This window comes from Dryobates pubescens, chromosome 10 (assembly GCF_014839835.1).
Source record: "Dryobates pubescens isolate bDryPub1 chromosome 10, bDryPub1.pri, whole genome shotgun sequence".
Classification (NCBI taxonomy): domain Eukaryota; kingdom Metazoa; phylum Chordata; class Aves; order Piciformes; family Picidae; genus Dryobates; species Dryobates pubescens.
In genome coordinates, this window is record NC_071621.1 from 26774832 (window position 1) to 26796763 (window position 21932).

General features: G+C 40.6%; 1 protein-coding gene across 2 annotated transcripts in view; it reads left to right on the forward strand.

Moving 5' to 3' along the window:
- The window catches only part of RDX (radixin), a 54953-nt gene that overhangs the window by 21117 nt on the left and 11904 nt on the right, over positions 1-21932 (forward strand). The window contains exons 4-14 of one of the 2 annotated variants that reach the window (XM_054164587.1): positions 3487-3582; positions 7166-7440; positions 10415-10498; positions 11830-11976; positions 13414-13510; positions 14228-14391; positions 15012-15142; positions 18056-18216; positions 19250-19342; positions 20178-20420; positions 21431-21591. In XM_054164587.1, coding sequence (XP_054020562.1) covers positions 3487-3582; positions 7166-7440; positions 10415-10498; positions 11830-11976; positions 13414-13510; positions 14228-14391; positions 15012-15142; positions 18056-18216; positions 19250-19342; positions 20178-20420; positions 21431-21591 — 1652 coding nt within the window. Of the gene's footprint in view, positions 1-3486; positions 3583-7165; positions 7441-10414; positions 10499-11829; positions 11977-13413; positions 13511-14227; positions 14392-15011; positions 15143-18055; positions 18217-19249; positions 19343-20177; positions 20421-21430; positions 21915-21932 lie in introns of those variants that run through there. The other variant, XM_054164588.1, reaches the window with a different exon arrangement.

Consider the following 21932-nt stretch of genomic DNA (forward strand, 5'->3'; position numbering starts at 1 on the left):
GTTTGACATCTCACCAGCTTTTACAATCAGCTCCTGGAGGTTTAAATGGAAAAGCTGTTATGTCAAGCAAAATCAACCAGTATAGCTGTGGGTGCGGAAAGAAGCATTTTCAGCCTGACCTTAAATTCATATGCGAGTTCCTCAGAGTAGCATCAAGAACTGAACTGTACTGCAAAACCAGCCTGAAATTTTCAAGTGGAAGTCCTGCTGTTTCTCTAAAAGATAATTGAATAGCAATGTTATAGAGAGGATTTCCCTTCAAAGTTTATGCAGAAGTGGTGGATATGGCAGTAGGCTGGCTGTTTCTTTTAGAGAGTAACCAGTTCATGAATTTAGCTATTGTCTAGTGCTCCTTTGTGGTTTTGGTGAACAGCTTGTCCTTTTCTTTTTCCTTTCTCTCTCTTTTTTTATTAAGCTTTTAATTGGGGTTTTTTGGAGTTGTTGATTTGTTTCCCGTTCTGTGTGTCTGTTCATCATCCTCATCTGCTAGCAGACAAGAATTCAGCATCCCATGTCTGTGGCTTTCTTTTTTGCACTGTGAAAGTCAGTATTAAGTTCTTATTTATTGCACAAATCTATTTTTTTAAAATAAATTACCTGTACTTTGGAAAGTGTCTTTACACTTACCATTAGTCCTTCTGCCTATCCTGTTAGGGCAAGAGAGGATCTTTCCTTCTTTTAATCAATCATTTAACACCTTCCTAGAAGAGGAAGAACCCTGTGCTGGGTATGTTTCCACACACTTGTGGTAATGATGGAGGTTGTTTGTGTTTTGGTGCTTTCATCAAAACATGTTTGGTGTTAGTACTGAGTATCAGTACCTTGTGATTTGCTGTAGTTGCCATTCTTTCTGAATGGCAGTGTTCTCTCCTTGATTTACAGTTACATTCCACTGTATTATCCCAATATCTCAGAAGCCTCTCTTAGGATGTTTTGGAAGCTGACTCACTGAAATTCTTGCTAGGCTTTCTATGATTTGATTTGCAAAAACATGTATATTGTTCTGTTTGCTTTTCTTCTCCAGAAAGTTATTGCCTATCAGTAGTCATGTTCTAAGTGATGGTGGATAAAAGGGTTTTACAGATTTGATGAAAACACGCCTGAAGCCATTTAATGAATCACTTGAGCAGAACCAAACTTGTCAATTTCTTCATCTGTACTTATTTTTCATAGCCAACTACTGTGGTGCTTAAGCACTCATATTACCTTGGTAGAAAGTTTCAGAAAAATTCTCTTTCCTTTGAGCTGAGGCAGTGACAGATGATGTTGTTCTCTTATTTATGGAGTCTGAAATAATGCAAGCTAATGTGAAAGCTGTTTCTAGTGTTGATTTGCAAGCATGTATAACTGTATTGTAGTAGACAAGTTGTCTGTAGTAATGTGCATCTCAGTTGAAGGGCTGTAGTTAGCAGGTGACAGAAAGATGTTTTGACATGAGCATAAGCACTTGTCTCTTTGTGCCTTATGGGCAAAGCTGTTGAGCATCAGCAGTTCCTACTGAGCTTTTGCAGCCCAGAGAGCTGATCAGGTACAGAGGCTCACCTTGGACAGATGTGATGATCTTGAAGGTCTCTTCCAACCCGGTTTATTCTATTCTAAAGTAAAGAGCATTTTAAGTCATCTCATAAGGTTTTAAGTAGTTTGGTCAGCATCATATAGGAGGCCACAAGAAGCAGCAGGTCTGAAGTTTCTGATTTGGGATACAAAATGGAATGTTACTCAGAACCATACTGGCAACATAAACTTGTGCTTTACATTTCTTCTGTTGTAAAGTAAATGATGTAGGAGTTCTAGGGGAAAAAAGTAACCGCTTGCTAAAGCAGTCGGGTTGGATCTGCGAACATTGTCCATCCTGTGTGTTTTGGAGCTTGAGAGTGAAAGGGTGGAGGAGGAGGAGAAGTGCACAGCTGAATGATTTTTGAAATGAGAATACAAATGTGCAAGGCATCAGAAGTAAGTTTGCACAGCTATCTTGTGTCACTTTCTAATTTTCAAAATCTTGATTTTGCAACCCGATAGTACTACTTTAAAATGGAGGAGGATCTATGTGTAAAATTCTATTTGCTTCACTTGCATCTGAATGCTCCCATAAAACAGCCTTCAGTAAACCAGCTTGCCAGCACAGTCCAACCTGAGAACATATGTAAGTACTGCCATACTGCATCTTTTGGAGCCAGAGTTTACAGTTTTTAAATAATCTTTGCTGGACCTTTCTGCTTAACTGCTTACTGAACCCATATGTACTTCTACTGTGCAAAAGGCTTGTCAGATAGTTCCACAGTTTCATTATAATCTGTGTAGTAAAAGTGCTTCTTTTGTGTTTGGTTTGTTGGTGGTTTTTTTAACCTGCTATCAAATGATTTTGGCTGATTATCTTAATTCTTACATTGTGAGAAATAATGAATAATCATTCTCTATTTTCCCCTCTACGTGTCATGCAAGTTTTATAGACCTACGCTGTATTTTCCCTTGTTTCTCTGTCAGTAGCCTTAGTTGTTGCCTTAGCTATGCAGAAAACATTCTGTCACTGATCGTTCTTTGCAACGTTTCTGAAACGTCTCCAGTCCTGCAGCATCCTCTTTAAAGTCAATGTGACCAGTCCTTATGTAGTATTAGAGACCTGGGAACACCATGGATGAGATCATTACCATAACAGCTTTGTTGTTTTTTAACTTTACAATGAGAATTTTGTTCACATAATTAAAACTGTTGTCTCTAGTACTTAACGTTTATCTTTCATCGAGTTTCATCTTCCTTTTTACTGTCCATGCACAGATCTTTATGGAAAGCTTTCTACAGCAGATGTTGTCATATCAGTGCCATTCCTGTTCTGCAGATCACATGAAATCCTAGGGGACTTCCCTAGTGGTTACACCACAAGTCTGTTCTGAAAACAGGTTGTTTGGGTTTTTTTTCCTTTCTTTCTTTTTTAACTAGTACATCCACATTTTCCCTCTATTCAAGGACAGTTTTATTTCTTTAGTAGCCTTTGGTGATCAGAAATCTTGCAGGAAATCCATGCATGGTTTGTTAGCTACTTCATCCCTATCCTTTTTAACTCTTGGAGCACCTCGAAAATATTTGAAGGAGGTGGTTCATCCTCATTACCTCACACTTGTCCACAAGTGTTATTCTTTACTGTAGTTTCACCAGCTGTCTTCTGTTGATGTGGCCTTCATCGTGGGTCTGCAGATCACTTCCCAGCTGTGCTTTCAAATAGCAGGGTCCTGTTTGTATTCCTGTTTGATGTACACAGTTAGCAGCAGGCTCCAGTTGGTAGTTTGGCAACATGGTGTATGAGCTTATTTATAGCTCTGAGGTGAATGCTTTCCTGATAAATGATATTTTGCTACTCTTGTAAGTTTTTTGGTTCTTGGGAAGCTTGATTGCATTTCCTTTTGAGGTGGTTTCTGTAGCTTAAATACCATATAAAAACCCCAATCCTGTTGTAGCAATTGTTAATGGTTATGGATCATTTATCTTCAGGTGGTGAAAACTGTTGGTCTTCGTGAAGTCTGGTTTTTTGGGCTGCAGTATGTGGACAGCAAAGGCTACTCAACCTGGCTGAAGCTAAATAAAAAGGTAACAATTCCCTAATATTTCAACAAGTTTACAGGTTGAAATATGATTTTATAAGGCTTGCTGCTTTAATGTTGTAGATGAGGAATAGCTGGCTTCAAATTTGAATGAAAGGTTGTTTTCTATTTGCTTTAAGTGACAAAGCACAGTTTTGAGTTTGGTTAGTTATAAAAGAGTATGCAAAGCTGCATCCATCTTGAGTTTGAGAAGATACCCTTTCCTGTATTTCCAGTACCATGGTGATGCATGCATATAATTCATATAATTATCCTACTTTCATGTAGCAAAATATAATAGAATGAAGGTTTTATAAAAGTCAGTGTGTGTGAGATATTAGGCTTTGGGGAATTTGCATGTATACAACCATAGCTCTGTAAACAAAGCACCAACAATAGGCTTCTAAACTTGTGTTTAGGTATCTGTCAGGTGGATTGTAGGAAGGGCAACGAAGTTGGTGAAGGGTTTGGAACACAAGCCCTATGAGGAGAGGCTGAGGGAGCTGGGGTTGCTTAGCCTGGAGAAGAGGAAACTCAGGGGTGACCTTCTTGCTCTCCACAACTACCTTAAGGGAGGTTGTAGCCAGGTGGATGTTGGTCTCTTCTCTGAAGCAACCAGCAGCAGAACAAGAGGACACAGTCTCAAGCTGCACCAGGGGAGGTTTAGGCTGGACGCTAGGAAGAAATTCTTCATAGAGAAAGTGATTGCCTGTTGGAATGGGCTGCCTGGGGAGGTGGTGGAGTCACCATCACTGGAGGTGTTTAGGAGGATACTGGATGGGGTGCTTGGTGCCATGGTTTAGTTGATTAGATATTGCTGGATGATGGGTTGGACACGATCTTGAAGGTCTCTTCCAACCTGGTCTGGTCTATTCTATCACTTTTGGTTTGCTTTTCCCCAATAGCACCAAGCACCTTGTATTTCCCAGCTATTGGGAGCCCGGTCATTTTACTTTGAATAGTATTTATGAATTTGAGTGGTCACTTTCAATGTTGACTGTCAGGTTATTGATGGCACAGTTTAGGACTAAAAGTTTTTTCCAAATTTGACTGACTTAATGCTGCCTTTTTAATCTTCAGTATTAGGAGGTAAATTTTAGGAGCAGGTCCCACTGCCTGCACTTGTACAATCTTTCCTTCTCTGTGGTAAACCCAGCAAGTTAAACCTGCTAACCACCAAAGATGTTTCCTGAAATTTCTTATGTCTTGTTTTATATGCCATAAATGTTGTAGTGCTGCAGGTAGATTTTTAGCCTTAATGACTTGCCTCCAGTGGTTGGAGACTACAGGATTTGGTACATCATTTGCAAAAAATGCAGAAGGCATTGCTCTATGAGAGTATTTACCTAGTTAAATTGATGCTGCAGTTCAGGAACATCAAGAATGTGCTAATTTCTTTCATTTTGACCAAGGCAGTTAAGTGTGGGGGACTTTGGGTTTGGTTGGGTTTGTTCTTTTTTGTTTTTTTTTTCTTTTAAAAAAACAACACAAAACTTGTAACATTTGATTGTTAAATGCATCATCATACACTGGCTTTAACATGTCAGTTGCTATTTAAATATTTGCAGTAAACACAGGCAAGATCTGATACATTGCAGTATAGATGTGGCTTTATAAGTGGCCAGAACACAACTAATTGTTTACTGGTGACATTAAAGTGAAATATTGTGTATATAAGTAAGAATCAGGTGGACAATAATGCAAAACTTTTTAAAACTGACATCTGAAATAGAATAGAATAAACCAGGTTGGAAGAGACCTTCAAGATCATTGCGTCCAACCCATCAACCAATCCAACACCACCTAAACAACTAACCCATGGCACCAAGCACCCCATCAAGTCACCTCCAGTGATGGTGACTCCACCACCTCCCCAGGCAGCCCATTCCAATGGCGAATCACTCTCTCTGTATAGAACTTCTTCCTAACCTCCAGCCTAAACCTCCCCTGGTGCAGCCTGAGACTGTGTCCTCTTGTTCTGGTACTGGCTGCCTGGGAGAAGAGACCAACATCTGCCTGTCTACAGCCTCCCTTCAGGTAGCTGTAGAGAACAATAAGGTCACTCCAGGCTAATCAACCCCAGCTCCCTCTGCCTCTCCTCATAGGGCTTGTGTTCCAAGCCCCTCCCCAACTTTGTTGCCCTTCTCTGGACATGCTCCAGCAAGTCAGCCTCCTTCCTAAACTGAGGGACCCAGAACTGGATGCAGTACTGGAGGTGTGGCCTAACCAGTGCAGTGTACAGGGGCAGAATGACCTCCCTGCTCCTGCTGGCCACACTGTTCCTGATGCAGGCCAGGATGCCCTTGGCCCTCTTGGCTGCCTGGGCACACTGCAGGCTCATGTTCAGCCTACCATCGACCAGTACCCCAGGTCCCTCTCTGCCTGTCTGTTCTCCAGCCACTCTGACCCCAGCCTGTAGCACTGCATGGGGTTGTGGCCAATGTGCAGAACCTGGCACTTGGATGTGTTCAATCTCATGCCGTTGGACTCTGCCCATCTGTCCAGCCTGTTGAGGTCCCTCTGCAGAGCCTCTCTACCCTCCAGCAGATCAACTCCTGCCCCCAGCTTGGTGTCGTCAGCAAATTTACTGATGATGGACTCAATGCCCTCATCCAGATCATCAATAAAGATGTTAAAGAGCATAGGGCCCAGCACTGATCCTTGGGGCACACCACTAGTGACTGGCCTGTTGAATAAAATACTTGTGCTGCCTCACACAATTAAATGGTTGTATTGTATTTACAGGGGTGGTTTTTTTATGCTCCCTACAAGCCAAGCAACCATCTTATCTTACATGTAACCAAGAAGTTCTAGAGGGGCTACTTTACACATAAAATGAAACGTGTAATAAAGTGCTTGGGGAGTTTGGATGGGAGATTTATTTTATTGTGGATGTACTTTCTACCAATCACTGTATTATTTGATGTTAAAAATAGTTTAATTTGATGTTAAAAATAGCATATTTTTGCTTTAGCCATAATTAGTGCTGAAAGCTGAGCCTGAATGGTAGGGAAAATTCTACATACCAAGCACTTTTGTTTGAACTTTGAAGCAGACAGAACTTAGGATGACTACACCTGATCTTTTTACAGACTTCATGATCATAATGCTTATCTGCTCCACAAAAATAATATGGTTAGTGGCATTTTGTACTTTTGCACGGAACAAAGCCCATGTGTTTAATTCAATAGTTCAAAGACTTCAAAAAGATTCCAACTTTACACTTACATTGAAGAAATGCACTTGAATCCTTGCTAAAAACCTTTGTTAGAGCCTAATTTGTTACTTCCTGCAGATCATCCTTGCATTTAGCTGTAGTTTTTTTAGTATGTATGACAACTTTCTCTTTTCCTGGGTTTTTGTGATAAAGACAACACAAGCCTGCAAAAAAAGTCATTGAGAAGTATTTCAAAGTTTACCCAAATAGGTGGACTTGACTCAGTGCCATGGGAGCCTTTAATGAGTTCTGTCTGCAGTTGGCTTGTCAGGAAAGGGTGGATTTCAGCGCAGAGGAGCTAAAGACTTTGTTACTGAGCTAGTTACATTTAATATACCATCGAGTGCTTTTTTAATGTATTGCTCTTCCTCAGGTAACACAGCAAGACGTAAGGAAAGAAAACCCTTTGCAGTTTAAGTTCAGGGCCAAGTTTTTCCCAGAGGATGTATCAGAAGAACTAATTCAGGAAATAACTCAGAGACTTTTCTTCCTGCAAGTCAAAGAAGCGATCCTAAATGATGAAATATATTGCCCACCGGAAACTGCAGTTCTTCTGGCTTCTTACGCTGTCCAGTCCAAGTATGGAGACTACAGTAAGGAGATACATAAACTAGGCTACCTAGCCAATGACAGACTTCTCCCTCAGCGGTGAGTGAGACTGGTGTGGAATCATCTGCAGCATATCAACTCAATTACAGCACATATTCCATAATTAAAAGATTAAGTAATAATACACATTTAATGATAGCTCTCTTAAGAGGGCGTGTTCTGCTAGTAAAATTTGGAGATGCTAATTTAGGCTCAACCATGAGACCTTTTTCCTGTCCCTTCTACAACTTGTCTTCACAGATTTAGTTGAACAAATTTCCAGAGTCCTCCAAAATGATGTTCCTGGAGGCTTGCTTTTGCTAAATTGCAATCAAAATACTTTTATTTGATACTCCCTCCTTCTTTTTTCCTTTTTATTTTTGGTCCCCTCTTTAATTTTTTTTTTTGTCCCCTCTTTAATTTTTTTTGGTCCCCTCTTTAATTTTTTTTGGTCCCCTCTTTATTTTTCCAACATTTAAATGGTAATTTCTTTTAAATAATTGTAAAATGTACCACAAAACTTACTGCAGAAAAATGGTAGTCTGGACAGAAAATGTAGATACTAAATTGAACCACTGCTATTGAGTATAAATTCTTTTATGTCAGTCACTCATCTAGTTGGTTAGGAGAGGTAAGCACCAAGATTATACTTCTGTTGCTTTACAGAACCAAAAGCATGCTTCTGGCATGTTTTGGCAGCAAGAGCGGCACTGCAACACAAGTGGACAAGTTTAGATGATCTTGTTAGTGTAGACGAATCCAAAGTGATGGATCATGGACAAATGTGTGACAAAGATATGTAACATTAGTGCATCTTCAGAGAAATGACAGCCATGAAGTCATTGGAGGTTTCTTTAAAAGTCATATGCTTTGTCTTCTTGGTTTGAAAACTGAAAGTGGAAGCTCACCTATCAGTGTAACCAAGCCTGAGAATTTTCTAGCAAGCACAAAAAGCCTTTCAAAGGACTGTGGTGAAGTATGGAAAGGAATATTTCTGAAAATGTTTCAGATTTCTTGAAAATCCTCTCTAGGAGTTTGGGTTTAACTGTTTGCTTCCTTCCTGTGACAGTGAAATCTGTACCTCTTCCTTTGTTAGGAAGACAGGGAGATAGAGAAGACAGTAAAACTGTCGTTGTTTGAATATGTTAGTTGACAAATCTTGGGTTTTGCTCAGTTATAATGACAGCTTATGAACCAGTGTGTGGGGCACAAACTCAAATACTTAAGATGCTACTTTTCAGTAGATATTCAGGTGCTTTCCCAGCATATGCTTTCAACCAGTTGTGCCCCAGTCTGCACTGAGTGAGCACTCAGCTTTTGTATTCATTCTGACACAATTACTCCTGTTTTCCCTCCTGTCACCAGGAAATTTGCCAGAAAACTACGAAGTACATCATAGAAGTACTTCAGAACTATATATAACATAATGTCAAAAAAGCTTGTTTTCCAAAGTAGACTAGCTTTGCAAAGTTCTGTTCCATGTGACTCCTTGTAAAAAGGGAGTCTCCATCTTCTTGGTAGCCACCCTTTATGTACTGATAGGTGGTAACAACACCTCCCCTAAGCCTTCTGTTCTCAAGGCTGAACAAACCTAGTTCTCTCAGCCTTTCCTCATATGATAGGTCTTCTAGTCCTCTGGTCATTCTTCTGGCCCTTCTCTGGGCACTTTCCAGCCTGTCCACTTCCTTTTTGTACAGCAGGGACCCAAACTGAATGCAGTACTCCAAGTGGGCCTGAAAAGCACTGAGTAGTGTGAGACAATGAGTTCTTTATCTCTGGTGATGCCCTTTACTGATGCAGCTCAGCATCCCGTTGGCTTTCTTTCCCACTGAGGCACAGTGTCCTCCAGGTCCCTTTCCACAGGGCTGCTCTTCAGCCAGATGTATTCCTGTCTGAGCTGCACTCCTGGGTTATATATATTCCCAGATGCAACACCCTACATTTTTCCCTGTTGAACTTGATAAGGTTCTTGCTAGCCCACTCATTCTGCCTATCCAGGTATTCCTGGAGGGTGGCTCTCCCTTCTGGCGTGTAAACCTCCCCACTCACTTTGGTGTCATCTGCAAACTTCATCAGGGTGCTCTTGAACCCAACATCCAGATCACTTAAGGAGATACTAAACGGTGTTGGACCCAAGATTGTTCCCTGAGGGACCCCACTTGTGACTGGCTGCCAGTTTGAGAAAGCTGTTTATGACCACCCTGTGGGTATAGCCTGTCAGCCAGTTCCCCACCCACTGCACACACCTGTGCTGTTAATTTGCAGCACTGTCATATGAGAAGACCTCACCTGGAGTACCATGTTCAGCTCTGGGGCTCCCAAACTAAGAGATACATGGACCTGCTTGAGTGAGTGTGTGAAGAGGAGGACCACAAAGATGATAAGAGGGCTGGACCAACTCTATATGAAGACAGGCTGAAAGAATTTGGGCCATTCAGCCTGGAGAGGATAAAGCTACATTTCAGTAGCTGAAATGGACTTATAGGAAGGCTGGGGAAGGACTCTTTAGAAGGACTTGTAGCAATAGGATGAAGGGCAGTGGTTTTAAACTGGAGCAGGGTGGATTTACGTTGGACATAAGGAAGAAGATCTGAAGCTCTTTACAGCAAGAGTGGCAAAATACTGGAACAGGTTGCCCAGGGATGTGATTGAGGCCTCATCCCTGGAGATGACCTTTGAGGGTCCATTCCAACCCGACGCACTCTGTGAATCTGTGAGGATTTTATCAGGTTGCATTTCCGAATGTTTGATTTTATGACTTTTCTGAATGCAGAGATATGCCATGGTGTGACTGTTACATTACAAAAAGTATAAAATCCCATGAAGAGATTTCAGAGTATTTTGAAAGTGCATTTGTTGAAATGCCAAGTTTCTCTGTGTCTGTTAGGGTTAAAAAGATGAATATTGTACAGGAAAATCATGTATAAATTTCTTCAATTAAAGCGTGTGTTATGCTGCATGAGCCAATGATTTCAACTTCTCAAGGTTAAATTGGTTGTCAGTGTCATTTAATAGCAACAACTTCTATTTACAGGGTGTTAGAACAGCACAAACTGACAAAAGAACAGTGGGAAGAAAGAATACAGAACTGGCATGAAGAGCACAGAGGAATGTTAAGGTAATTATTAAAAAATCTTTCTAAAGCCATTAAAGGTTTTCATTAATGTTGTTGTTATTATCAGGATGTGTTTTGGAAGGCAGCATAGAGGTATACTTGCTTTCAGGTGTTGATCTGTTAGAGGGTAGGAGACCTCTGCAGAGGGACCTTGACAGGCTGGGCAGATGGGCAGAGTCCAGTGGCATGAGATTGAACACATCCAAGTGCCGGGTTCTACACATTGGCCACAACAACCCCATGCAGTGCTACAGGCTGGGGTCAGAGTGGCTGGAGAGTGGCCAGGCAGAAAGGGACCTGGGATACTGGTTGACAGTAGGCTGAACATGAGCCTGCAGTGTGCCCAGGTGTCCAAGAAGGCCAATGGCATCCTAGCCTGTATCAGGAACAGTGTGGCCAGCAGGAGCAGGGAGGTCATTCTGCCGTTGTACTCAGCACTGGTTAGGCCGCACCTTGAGTACTGTGTCCGGTTCTGGGCCCCTCAGTTTAGGAAAGATGTTGAGTTACTGGAACATGTCCAGAGAAGGGCAAAAAAGCTGGGGAGGGGTTTGGAGCACAAGCCTTATGAGGAGAGGCTGAGGGAGCTGGGGTTGCTTAACCTGGAGAAGAGGAGGCTCAGGGGAGACCTTATTGCTCTCTACAACTACCTGAAAGGAGGTTGTATCCAGGAGGGGGTTGGTCTCTTCTCCCAGGCAACCAGCACCAGAACAAGAGGACACAGTCTCAAGGTGTGACAGGGGAGGTTTAGGATGGATGTTAGGAAGAAGTTCTTCATAGAGTGATTGCCCATTGGAGTGGTCTGCCCAGGGCAGTGGTGGAGTCACCATCACTGGAGATGTTTAGGAAGAGACTGGATGAGGTGCTTGGTGCCATGGTTTAGTTGATTAGATGATGTTAGATGATAGGTTGGACTCGATGATCTCAAAGCTCTCTTCCAACCTGGTTAATTCTACTCTAATCCTATTCTGTTTCAGCCAGGGCAGGCAGTTGTCATAAATTTCCCAGAAAGCTTCAGTAAGGTTCAAGTTTTCAGTTAGGCTGTTCTTACCTGCATGATTTCTGGTCAAGTTGTCGGTTGCCTTGTCCACAGTTCCCTGCTCACAATTTCCTTCGTTCATGAGGTGAAAAACCAAAGTGTGATGATTGAGCTGTACTTGGGTATTAGGTCACAGAGCTTTACAAGTATCTAAGTCAACATAAACATGAATTTCAAAGAGAGTTAATCACGAACTAAATTTTGCACTGGTTAGTTATTCTGCAGTTTACTTATTCCTACAATGTAGTTTTGCTTTGTCTGCATTATGCCATTTTGGTGTTTTTTTTCCTTTCATCAGGGAAGATTCCATGATGGAATACCTTAAGATAGCACAAGACTTGGAAATGTATGGAGTCAACTATTTTGAAATAAAGAATAAAAAAGGAACTGAATTGTGGCTAGGAGTTGATGCTTTGGGTCTGAATATATATGAACACGATGATAAGTAAGTGGCTAAAACTCATTTTGCTGTTCTGTCCAAGGAGATCCTGTCTGAGATTATACAAAAACTACCTTATGTGTGGTCAGGAACAACTAGCAAACCAGATTCTCATGTAAGAGGTAAAAACAGAGACACAGAAGATAACTGCCAGAGTATTTGAATTGTAAAGTTTAACTAGGGATGCAGAAGTAGGGAAAGGAAGGACATTTCTGTGTTTTTTAATATGGATGTATGATAGCTGGACCAACTTTGTATGGTTTCTTTCTGTACTTTTCACTCCCTCAAGACTTCCTCAATCAGGATGAAAAGGCTGTTGAGAAGCTGAGCAACATACTTAATGAGGAACATTTTGTAAGAGCAGTGTCTGGGATTATAGATGGTAGAGCATGAAAAACTTCAGTATCTAAAAGTGAAAGCTTTCAGACATCAAAGAAAATACAGGACTCTTGTGTCCTCGTGAAGAGATCAAACATTTTCTCCTAATTGAAGAGGGATAAAGCTGAAATGTACTGAATTTGAAGAATCTGAAAACAGAGCAGACTTGCTATATTGTTTCTTTCCGAACACTTACTAGTGTCTGCTGTCACCAGTCCTTTCACAGTGATGTGAAGTTAAATGTCAAACACCAGGCAACAGTTGTCACTCTAACTGAAATGTGAGGCTCTTCAGTGTATGTACTCTCTAATAAAATTCTGCAAGCCTTAATTGCCATTAGATGGCAACACAACTCCTGAAAGAAGTTAACACTCAGGAAGTGTTCAGATCAGAGTGAAAAATCAACCAATTTTTGTTAGGCATTAACGCTCAGTAGTTAGCAGTCAAATACATTAACATTTTCTAATGCTTTTAATTATGACAATAGAAATTAACAAAACTTGCCATGCTCATGGAGTAAAATACTAACACTTCTGCAACTGGTGCATAACAGTGTAGCAGTTTCTTGATTTATTTTACCTGGGATGCAAGGGAAATAGATTTAACTTGAACTTTGGAAATGTAAGAACCTTGCACCTTAGCTGAAAGGCTGATTTCATTTCGCTCTTGGAAATGTCAGACTTCTCAGTTTGAACTAGTCGTTATTTTCCTTGAAAATGAAATTACCAAGAGGTTATAAAGAATCAGTACAGGATTGTGGTGGTTAGCATCTATTTAACAGAAGTGGAATAAGTCACATGGAAAATCCTCAGTGTGCCATGTAATTTATTTAATAATAATCATAATGATGATGATGATGATAATTATAATAATGATGATGATGGTAATAATAATAATAATGTGTAAAATAAAAAATTGCCTACCAAGATACATTTCAACTGTTGTTATATTTTATGACTGTGGCTAAGTGTGATAGTGAAAATAGTGTAGAGTTCAGACGTGGGGAACATAAATAAAATGTACATCTTCACTGCTTCTGATAAGAACTTTTTTTTGTCTTTGAAGGCTGACACCCAAGATTGGTTTTCCTTGGAGTGAAATAAGAAACATCTCTTTCAATGACAAAAAATTTGTCATAAAGCCAATTGACAAGAAGGCCCCTGTAAGTAGTAGTGTGTAGAGCAGTATGCCTTTGTGGATGGAGGGATTTAAACCTGCAGGGACTTACTCTGGCATTATGAGCCTGAGTAAATGTTTAGTGATGCTTTCTGTTATTGGCAGAAGAGTCAATGATGGGAAGCAAATTTTTATTATTATTTTTTTTTAAAGTATGGTATGTTTATTTTCTCTCTTTTTATTCTGGTTGATACTCTTTAAAAACTCTTCTTCCTCTTTTAAATTTGTTTTATTATTATTAAGTCAACTAATGTTTTGTGATGCATTGAAAAGCCACCGTGTAAGAAGATTCCCTTCTCTGTTTTAATCTGGGGTTATCTTGTGGGGGATTTGGGTTGGGTTGTTTTGGGTTTGGTTTGTTTTCCTTTGTTGTTTTTTTTTCCCCCCCTGTTGCTGCAGCACATTTCATGAGACTTTCTAGGTTCAGAAACATGCAGAAGTAATCTCACTTGTTTGGGATGTTTAAATAGCTGTTTTTGAGTAAACTAGCCAAGCTCTATGTGGAGGAATCCTGACGTTCTTCTGAATTTCTATTGCGACTTCCTGACTAGGAATTACAGATTATGGTGTTGGATTGCTCAGAGGATGAATGTTAAAATAGCTTTGAGTTTAAATTTAACAAGTGTAAGCATGCAGTGATGGTTTGAGTCGTGCCACAACTTTATTTTTGGACTAATGGATAGGTTGCAATTATTTTTGCTAGGATTTTGTTTTTTATGCACCCCGGCTGAGAATTAACAAGCGAATTTTGGCACTGTGTATGGGAAATCATGAATTGTACATGAGAAGGAGGAAACCTGATACAATTGAGGTGCAGCAGATGAAGGCCCAAGCTCGAGAGGAGAAACATCAGAAACAATTGGAAAGGTAATTAACAAACTTTCATGAAACGGAAAAAAAATTTCTTTCTAGCCTGTTAAGAAAACTAAGTCATAGAATATCAGACCTCTTAGCATTCTAGAAGAGAGCTGCTTTTCCTTCTGTAACACTGAGCAGGCTCACCTGTCTCAGTAGGAAGCTGTACATTTTTTGAGCTTTCAGCATAGTAATAGTAGCTGCAGTGCTGTTTCTCGTTGTGCTGTTGTGAAACAGTCTTAACTCTCTCTTGCTTGATCCTTAGGGACTTCTGTATTCTACAGGTGAACCTTCTAAAGCAAGTTCAGTGAAGGGATGTCATGTCTTACCTTTTGTGTGTTTTAAAAATATTGTTGCCATTCCTAGCCCAGGTAGAAATCAGCAGTGTCTGGAATGCAGATATAATTGTGGATTTACCTGCTTGAACTGTAACCAGGGTTACTAATCAGTTCTGTTCCTAGGTAGTTTTACCTCTGTTTTGAAACAGAAATTTGGTAGTTCTTGCGTTGTAACCTGAATGTTAAACGTTAAAGGTGTGTGCTTCTCTGCTAGATGAGGAAGCTGAAAAACAGCCTAGCAGCATCTTGAGAGCAGAATTTGAGAGTAAAAAAATCACTTATTTTTTGTTTTAGGGCACAATTAGAAAATGAGAAGAAGAAAAGGGAGATAGCAGAAAAGGAAAAGGAAAGAATAGAAAGAGAAAAGGAGGAATTAATGGAACGCTTAAGACAAATTGAGGAACAAACAATGAAAGCACAGAAAGGTGAGTCTTCCTGGACTTCTTGTCTCTGACAGTGTTCAGTTCAGTTGGGTAGATCAGTGCTACAATTCTATTGGTCTGAATTTCTTTGTTTTATTTCATTTGTAAGTTTGGTTTACCGTTAGTAACCATAATATAATGGTGCATTTAAGGAAGGTACTTTTTCGGTGCTAAGAGAGAAAGAGGTGGTGTGTATGTATTTGTAATATAAACCCAATTCCTAATATAGCAAAAGCTTCAGTTTTCTTTAATTAAAAGAAAATTAATCTTACACAGTTCAAGCCAGAATTATGACATGAAATGCTGAAAACTTGGAATTGAAGGGAGGAGGGAAGATTCAAAATGCTTCCTCTAGCATGTTGTCAAATGTAGCTTTTCATTTGAAAGTTCTTTGTTCCTTCATTTTTCTATGCTCTTGTAAGGTTTGAGAATTTTGAAACTGATGTTGTCAGATTTCAGTGAATAAACAATCTGACCAGTCACACTTTTTTGTGCTGAACCACCCTATTGAGTCTCTGCCTCTACTACTTCACAGTCCCTCCTCTCCATATTCTTCTTTTTGCCTCAGATTTGGTTCGTATTTCTAAGTTTTGTTCCTTTCTTCTGTTCATAACTGTTGGCTTCAAGCATGAAGCCAAAATGCATAGGCCTGGCACTGTTCTCCATCTTTTTCCCCATGTTTTTCACTTTCAATGCAGAACAGGTTGTATATGCACAGGTAACACATGAGCTGTGCCTTGGAATTGTTCAAGGGAGTGCTATTTTTACCCAGGACAAAACAATGTCAGGAGAATTTTAAAGGGTTTAGCAATGTACATTTTCTCATAACTTTTGTAAGCAATGATATGCAATACATAATACTCATGTGCTGCTTCTGTTTATAGCCTTCTATTCACATGTGGTAAGGTGTTTATCTAAAAAATGGCTGTTTTGTAGTTGGCTTGGTAGTTAAGAGTTCTCCCATCCTCATGGGAACATTTTTGAGTATTTTTTCTTAAACATTTATGCATTTTATTTAATTTTTCTAAATACTGCATTTGTGCAACTCCACATACTTGTATTGCTGTTCATTTAATGTTACAACTGATGAAGTAGGCCTGGGAAACCAAATGAAAAATATTTATTATGTGACACCTAATTAAAACTGCAGGTGCAAAGATTAAGCATGTGACAGCACTCCTGGGGAGATGTGTGTTTAGTATTAAAGCATATGGTGAAGGACAAATGGGTTGTTCCCACAACTGAGAAATTGCTTAGGTTTTGGAGTAAAGAAATCTGGCAGCTATGCCTAGACAAAAGCATAATCACAACTTTATCATTAGAATCAACCAGGAGATTTGGAAAGACTTTTTTCCTAGCCACTTCATGTTGCAGGTTTGAGGAGCGTGTTTTGGCTGTGCAAATCTTACCTTTTAGTACTATTAGATTATTACTCCTTCCTATTTCACTCATGGTTCAGCACTTCAGATAGCAGTATTTTGCTAGCCAGGCAGCTAGACAGCTATTTTATCCCTCCCTTGATTTAAAATGATGTCTGTGTGGATCTTTTTGGCTCTGTTTAACACAGAATTTTTCTGACCCTTCTAATGAGTCTCAGCTCATTTTGCTAAAGGCACACCCCTTCACTGGCTGTAATGATTAAGGAATTTTGTCAGGCATTTCAATAAAGCAGAAAAGTTTCTGCCTTTTTATAAATGTAAGTTATGTATTGTGTATAAAATCTCAGTAGCAAGAGTGAGGGTTTCAGTAGAATAGAATAGAATTCACCAGGTTGGAAGAGACTTTCGAGATCAGCAAGTCCAACCTATCATCCAGCACTATCTAATCAACTAAACCATGGCACCAAGCACCCCATCCAGTCTCTTCCTAAACACCTCCAGTGATGGTGACTCTACCACCTCCCTGGGCAGCCTATTCCAATTGCCAGTCTCTCTCTATGAATAACTTCTTCCTGACATCCAGTCTAAACCTCCCCTGGCGTAGCTTGAGACTGTGTCCTCTTGTTCTGGTGCTGGTTGCCTGGGAGAAGAGACCAGCCCCCTCCTGGCTACAACCTCCCTTCAGGGAGTTGTAGAGAGCAATAAGGTCTCCCCTGAGCCTCTTCTTCTCCAGGCTAAGCAACCCCAGCTCCCTCAGCCTCTCCTCATAGGGCTTCTGCTCCAAACCCCTCCCCAGCTTTGTTGCCCTTCTCTGGACACATTCCAGCAAGTCAACATCTTTCCTAAACTGAGGGGCCCAGACCTGGACACAGGACTCAAGGTGTGGCCTAACCAGTGCTGAGTACAGGGGCAGAATGACCTTGCTCCTGCTGGCCACACTGTTCCTGATCCAGGCCAGGATGCCATTGGCCTTCTTGGACACCTGGGCACACTGCTGTCTCATGTTCAGCCTAATATCAAACAATACCCCTAGGTCCCTTTCTGCCTGACCAGTGAGTCCAGTGACTCTGACCCCAGCCAGTAGCACTGCATGGGGTTATTGTGGCCAATGTGTAGAACCTGGCACGTAGATGCATTAAATCTCATGCCGTTGGGCTCTGCCCATCTGTCCAGCCTGTCGAGGTCCCTCTGCAGAGGTCTCCTACCCTCTAGCAGATCAACACCTGCCCCCAGCTTGGTGCCATCTGCAAACTTAGTGATGATGGGCTCAATCCCCTCATCCAGATCATCAGTAAAGATATTCTGTCAGTGAGGTGACAGTATATCCAAAGTATGTATTGGAAGGTGAGGGGATGATGAGACATGGAGCATAGCTCCAGGTAACATGTTGAGCAGCCCTTCTTAGCTTGAGGCAGCCTTCAGAAGTTTATCTGCTTTCTCAATTGCCTTATGTTGAGTATGTTACAGCTGTTGCCTGTGATGTGAGTGAGGAAGAGCTGGGTAATGATGCCTTATCTGTGAACTTTGCTTTTGGCAGAGCTCGAGGAACAGACTCGAAGAGCTCTTGAACTGGATCAAGAACGAAAGCGTGCAAAAGAGGAAGCAGAGCGCCTGGAAAGAGAGCGCCGAGCAGCTGAAGAAGCTAAAGCTGCCCTAGCCAAGCAGGCAGCTGATCAAATGAAGAACCAAGAGCAGCTGGTAAGAAGCTTACACCTGTTTTGAAACAAATTTTGAAAGACAGTTGAAATTTTAGCCTGTATTCTCTCTTCTGTCACTTTTGTCAAATGAGCAAGTGCATTGAAGCATGGATGCTGTTCCTGATAGTTGTGGGAACAGTTTTACACAACTACATGAGATTTACCATTTCTTGCAAGAAAGAAATTAGACTCTGGAATTCTGTAGGAAATGAAATGATGAAGTAGACATTTCAGACTGACAACACTCTCCAAATTCTTCTTGTAGCAATGCCAGGCTTATGCAGCTGAGAACAAGTGTAGCTTCCTTATGCAGTCCATTGGGAAGCCTTTTCTCTGAGGCCAGGCTGCTGGTGGTGGGGAGTTGGTGACACAGTGGTTTGCTGGGGTTTGGGTTTTCCTTTTGTTTTTTTCTTTTTCTATTTTTTTCTTTTTTCTTTCTTTTCTATTTTGTGTGTGTTTTATTTTTCCACCCTGTTTCCAGCATTTACAGAATCTGCTCACATTCTGTGCTAGACGGTTTCTAATTCAGGATTTTCATGTGACTGAGAAAGGAATGGAAGGAGTAAAAGAGATGATTTCTGAACTGTAAATCAGCTTTTGATGTTCTGTAAACTTAGCAGATAATTCTAACAGCAAGGCTTAGCTTAATCATACTGAGGTGATGCTCTAGAATCATAATCTTCACAGTATCACAGTATCTCCAAAGTTGGAAGAGACCTCAAAGATCATTGAGTCCAACCTGGTGTATTAAACTGAATCAGCCCTGAATGCTAATTCATAACTCCATCTTACTCTTTCCAGCAAACTTCAGAAGTGTGGAAGAGAAAATATATATATATATTATTTTGCCCTGTATTTATTTCCCTCAGGTAAGAGTACTGGTTATGTGCTTAAAATTTGTGGTTTTTTAACTGAGAAGGGATAGATGGTAACTAACTCTCTTCAAGTTGGATCACAGCAAAGGGTGTGCTTTCTTCCACTGCAGAGCCAAGATGATACCAGTTTCAAACTCTGCTTTGTTTTGTTTGTTTCAGGCAGCAGAACTTGCTGAATTCACTGCCAAGATTGCACTTCTAGAGGAGGCCAAGAAAAAGAAAGAAGAGGAAGCCTCAGAATGGCAGCACAAAGTAATGAGCTCATGCTGTGTGAAACCACAACTTCAAAGAGACTAAGGGACATGAGTGCAGAAATCCCACTGGAAGTCCATGGGGTTGAATCTCTCTTTCCCTTAGGCTTCAGAGAAGCCTTAAAGGGTTTTTGTTCTCCTGTCTACTGAAGCCAGCCTATACTTCTGTTTAACTTCTTAATATTAAATAATCATGAAGTGGGGGGAGGAATTCTTGTCACAAAGGTGTGGTCAAAGATTTAAAACAGCTGTCTTTACATACGGTGAAGAACTGGATGGGAGCTCTGTATTGGAAAAGAGAACATGTCAGGAAGGAAGCCAGTACTACATGTACATGTACTGCATGTCAGTAGCAAAGGCCCATGAAATGTAATGGGACAGTAGTTTAAAGCAAGAACTATTTCTTCACAGAAGCTGTTGTTACTTATGGGATGTGAACACTAACTGTGTGCACAGGTTCAAAAAGTGACTGAACGAATTCCTGTCAGTTTTGGTTGGATGTGAAATTTGAAGACATCACCTTTAATTTAGGAAGTTCCTGAGCCTTGAATGTCAGGAGGCTAGTGAAGCTGGGAAGCAGTCAGTATGACTCCACTGCTTTTCCACTCTTCTCTTGTCTGTTGCTGCGAACAGCCAGACTCTGGTACAGCTGATTTTGAGTCATATCTCTTCTACTCTCTATTCCTGTTTGACATTTTTAGTGTGTAAGCTGGTCATGTGTAATCTATAGAGGACAAGTTTCCATGTGTCTGAAAACATCTCAAATATTTATTTTAACTTTTCTGAGCATTTATAAATCATTTTGAAAGACGCTAAGTACTGTTTGCTGTATTTAGGCCTTTGCAGCCCAAGAGGACTTGGAAAAGACCAAAGAAGAGCTGAAATCTGTGATGTCTGCTCCTCCTCCGCCTCCTCCCCCACCAGTTATTCCTCCAACAGAGAATGAACACGATGAACACGATGAGAACAATGCTGAAGCCAGTGCAGAACTGTCTTCTGACGGTGTCATGAATCACAGGAGTGAGGAAGAGCGGGTAACAGAAACACAGAAAAACGAACGCGTTAAGAAACAACTCCAGGTAATGAAGATTCATAGTCATAGCAACATAATTCAGGCTTTGGATTTTCATTCTTTCTTTGTCAAAAATGGCTTTGGAATTATGACATGCCAAGGAAGCAGCCTTTTTATCATTTACTAATTTACCAACCAGTAACATTCCTAATACCCTAGAGCTGGAACAAATGCAAAGGTTGGATGTAAGGTTGTGCTTTATAGCTTAAAAATGATAGTATGTTGTGGCATTGGCCAGTAAATATTTCTAATCATTATAGAATGTCCTGGATGCTGAGTGTTAAGAGTGTAATGTTTTCCTTTCTCAGTACTGAAATTCATTAAGGGGTATGAACAGGTGTTGTCTTAATAGTGTTTATTTGCAGTCACTCAGAGACACTGTAAATGCCAAACCTGTATGATGCCCATTTTGGATTCATCTTACTTTCCTAAAATGGAGCATTTCCTCCTAGACTGGTCTCGCCCTTCAAATTATAGTAATCCACCTAAGGGGCAACCTTTTGCCTTGTTATGAAATGTCCCTTTGGAAAGGACATTAAAAAAAATATGAAAAGCTCCTTCTTTTTCTGGCAGCAGTGTCTTAGTAGTGTGTGTGTGTGTGTGTGTAATATCCCTTCTGCTTAACCAATTGGTGAACAGGATCAGGGAAGATAAACAAGACCTGTCTTTAGTCAAGCAGAGATTGAAAAGTAAGGTCATTGTTTTCTTCTGTCCTGCTGGTCTCCTCCTTGCTGGTCCCATTGTTGGATGTTATGGTATGAGGCCTTTGTTCTTTTTCCTTTTTTTTTTCTCTCCAGTTTCATGCCCACAATTACATATGGAAAGAATCCTATGCTCTCCCTCTCTTTCCCTCTGCGGTCTTTCTGCTAGACCTCACAACTTGAGTAACTGAACAGCAAAGCAAGCGTTTGGTAGTTTGGCTTCAACAAATCATTCCCCAAGTTGCAGTTATCAGAAATTCCAGAATCGTTTACAGGATTAGTCAAAGCACTTAAATGCAAATATTTTATTTAACAGGCTTTAAGTTCTGAGTTGGCTCAAGCCAGAGATGAAACCAAGAAAACACAAAACGATGTCCTTCATGCTGAGAATGTTAAAGCAGGCCGTGATAAGTACAAGACTCTTCGACAAATCCGACAAGGCAATACAAAGCAGCGTATTGATGAGTTTGAAGCAATGTGAGAGCTGTTATTTTGCATTTATGTTCCTCCTAAAGCTGAACCACCAACAGAGAGAAAAAAAAAAAGCAGGCCTTTGCAGATCTGATGGATTGCACCCCACTTTGCCAAAGCACTTCATACCAGTTTGATTACAGTGGCTATGAGACAAATTTAAGGGAAGCCATTCAACAGTGAGGCAGTCTGTCATCTCTAACTTTTTGGGGGGAGGGAGGGTGTGGATAATGAGAGCAGTTTTTTTTTCCCCCACCATGTTTTCAGGTGTTTTTTTCCCCCCACCATGTTTTCAGGTGGTTTTTTCCCCCCACCATGTTTTCAGGTGGTTTTTTTTTCCCCCATAA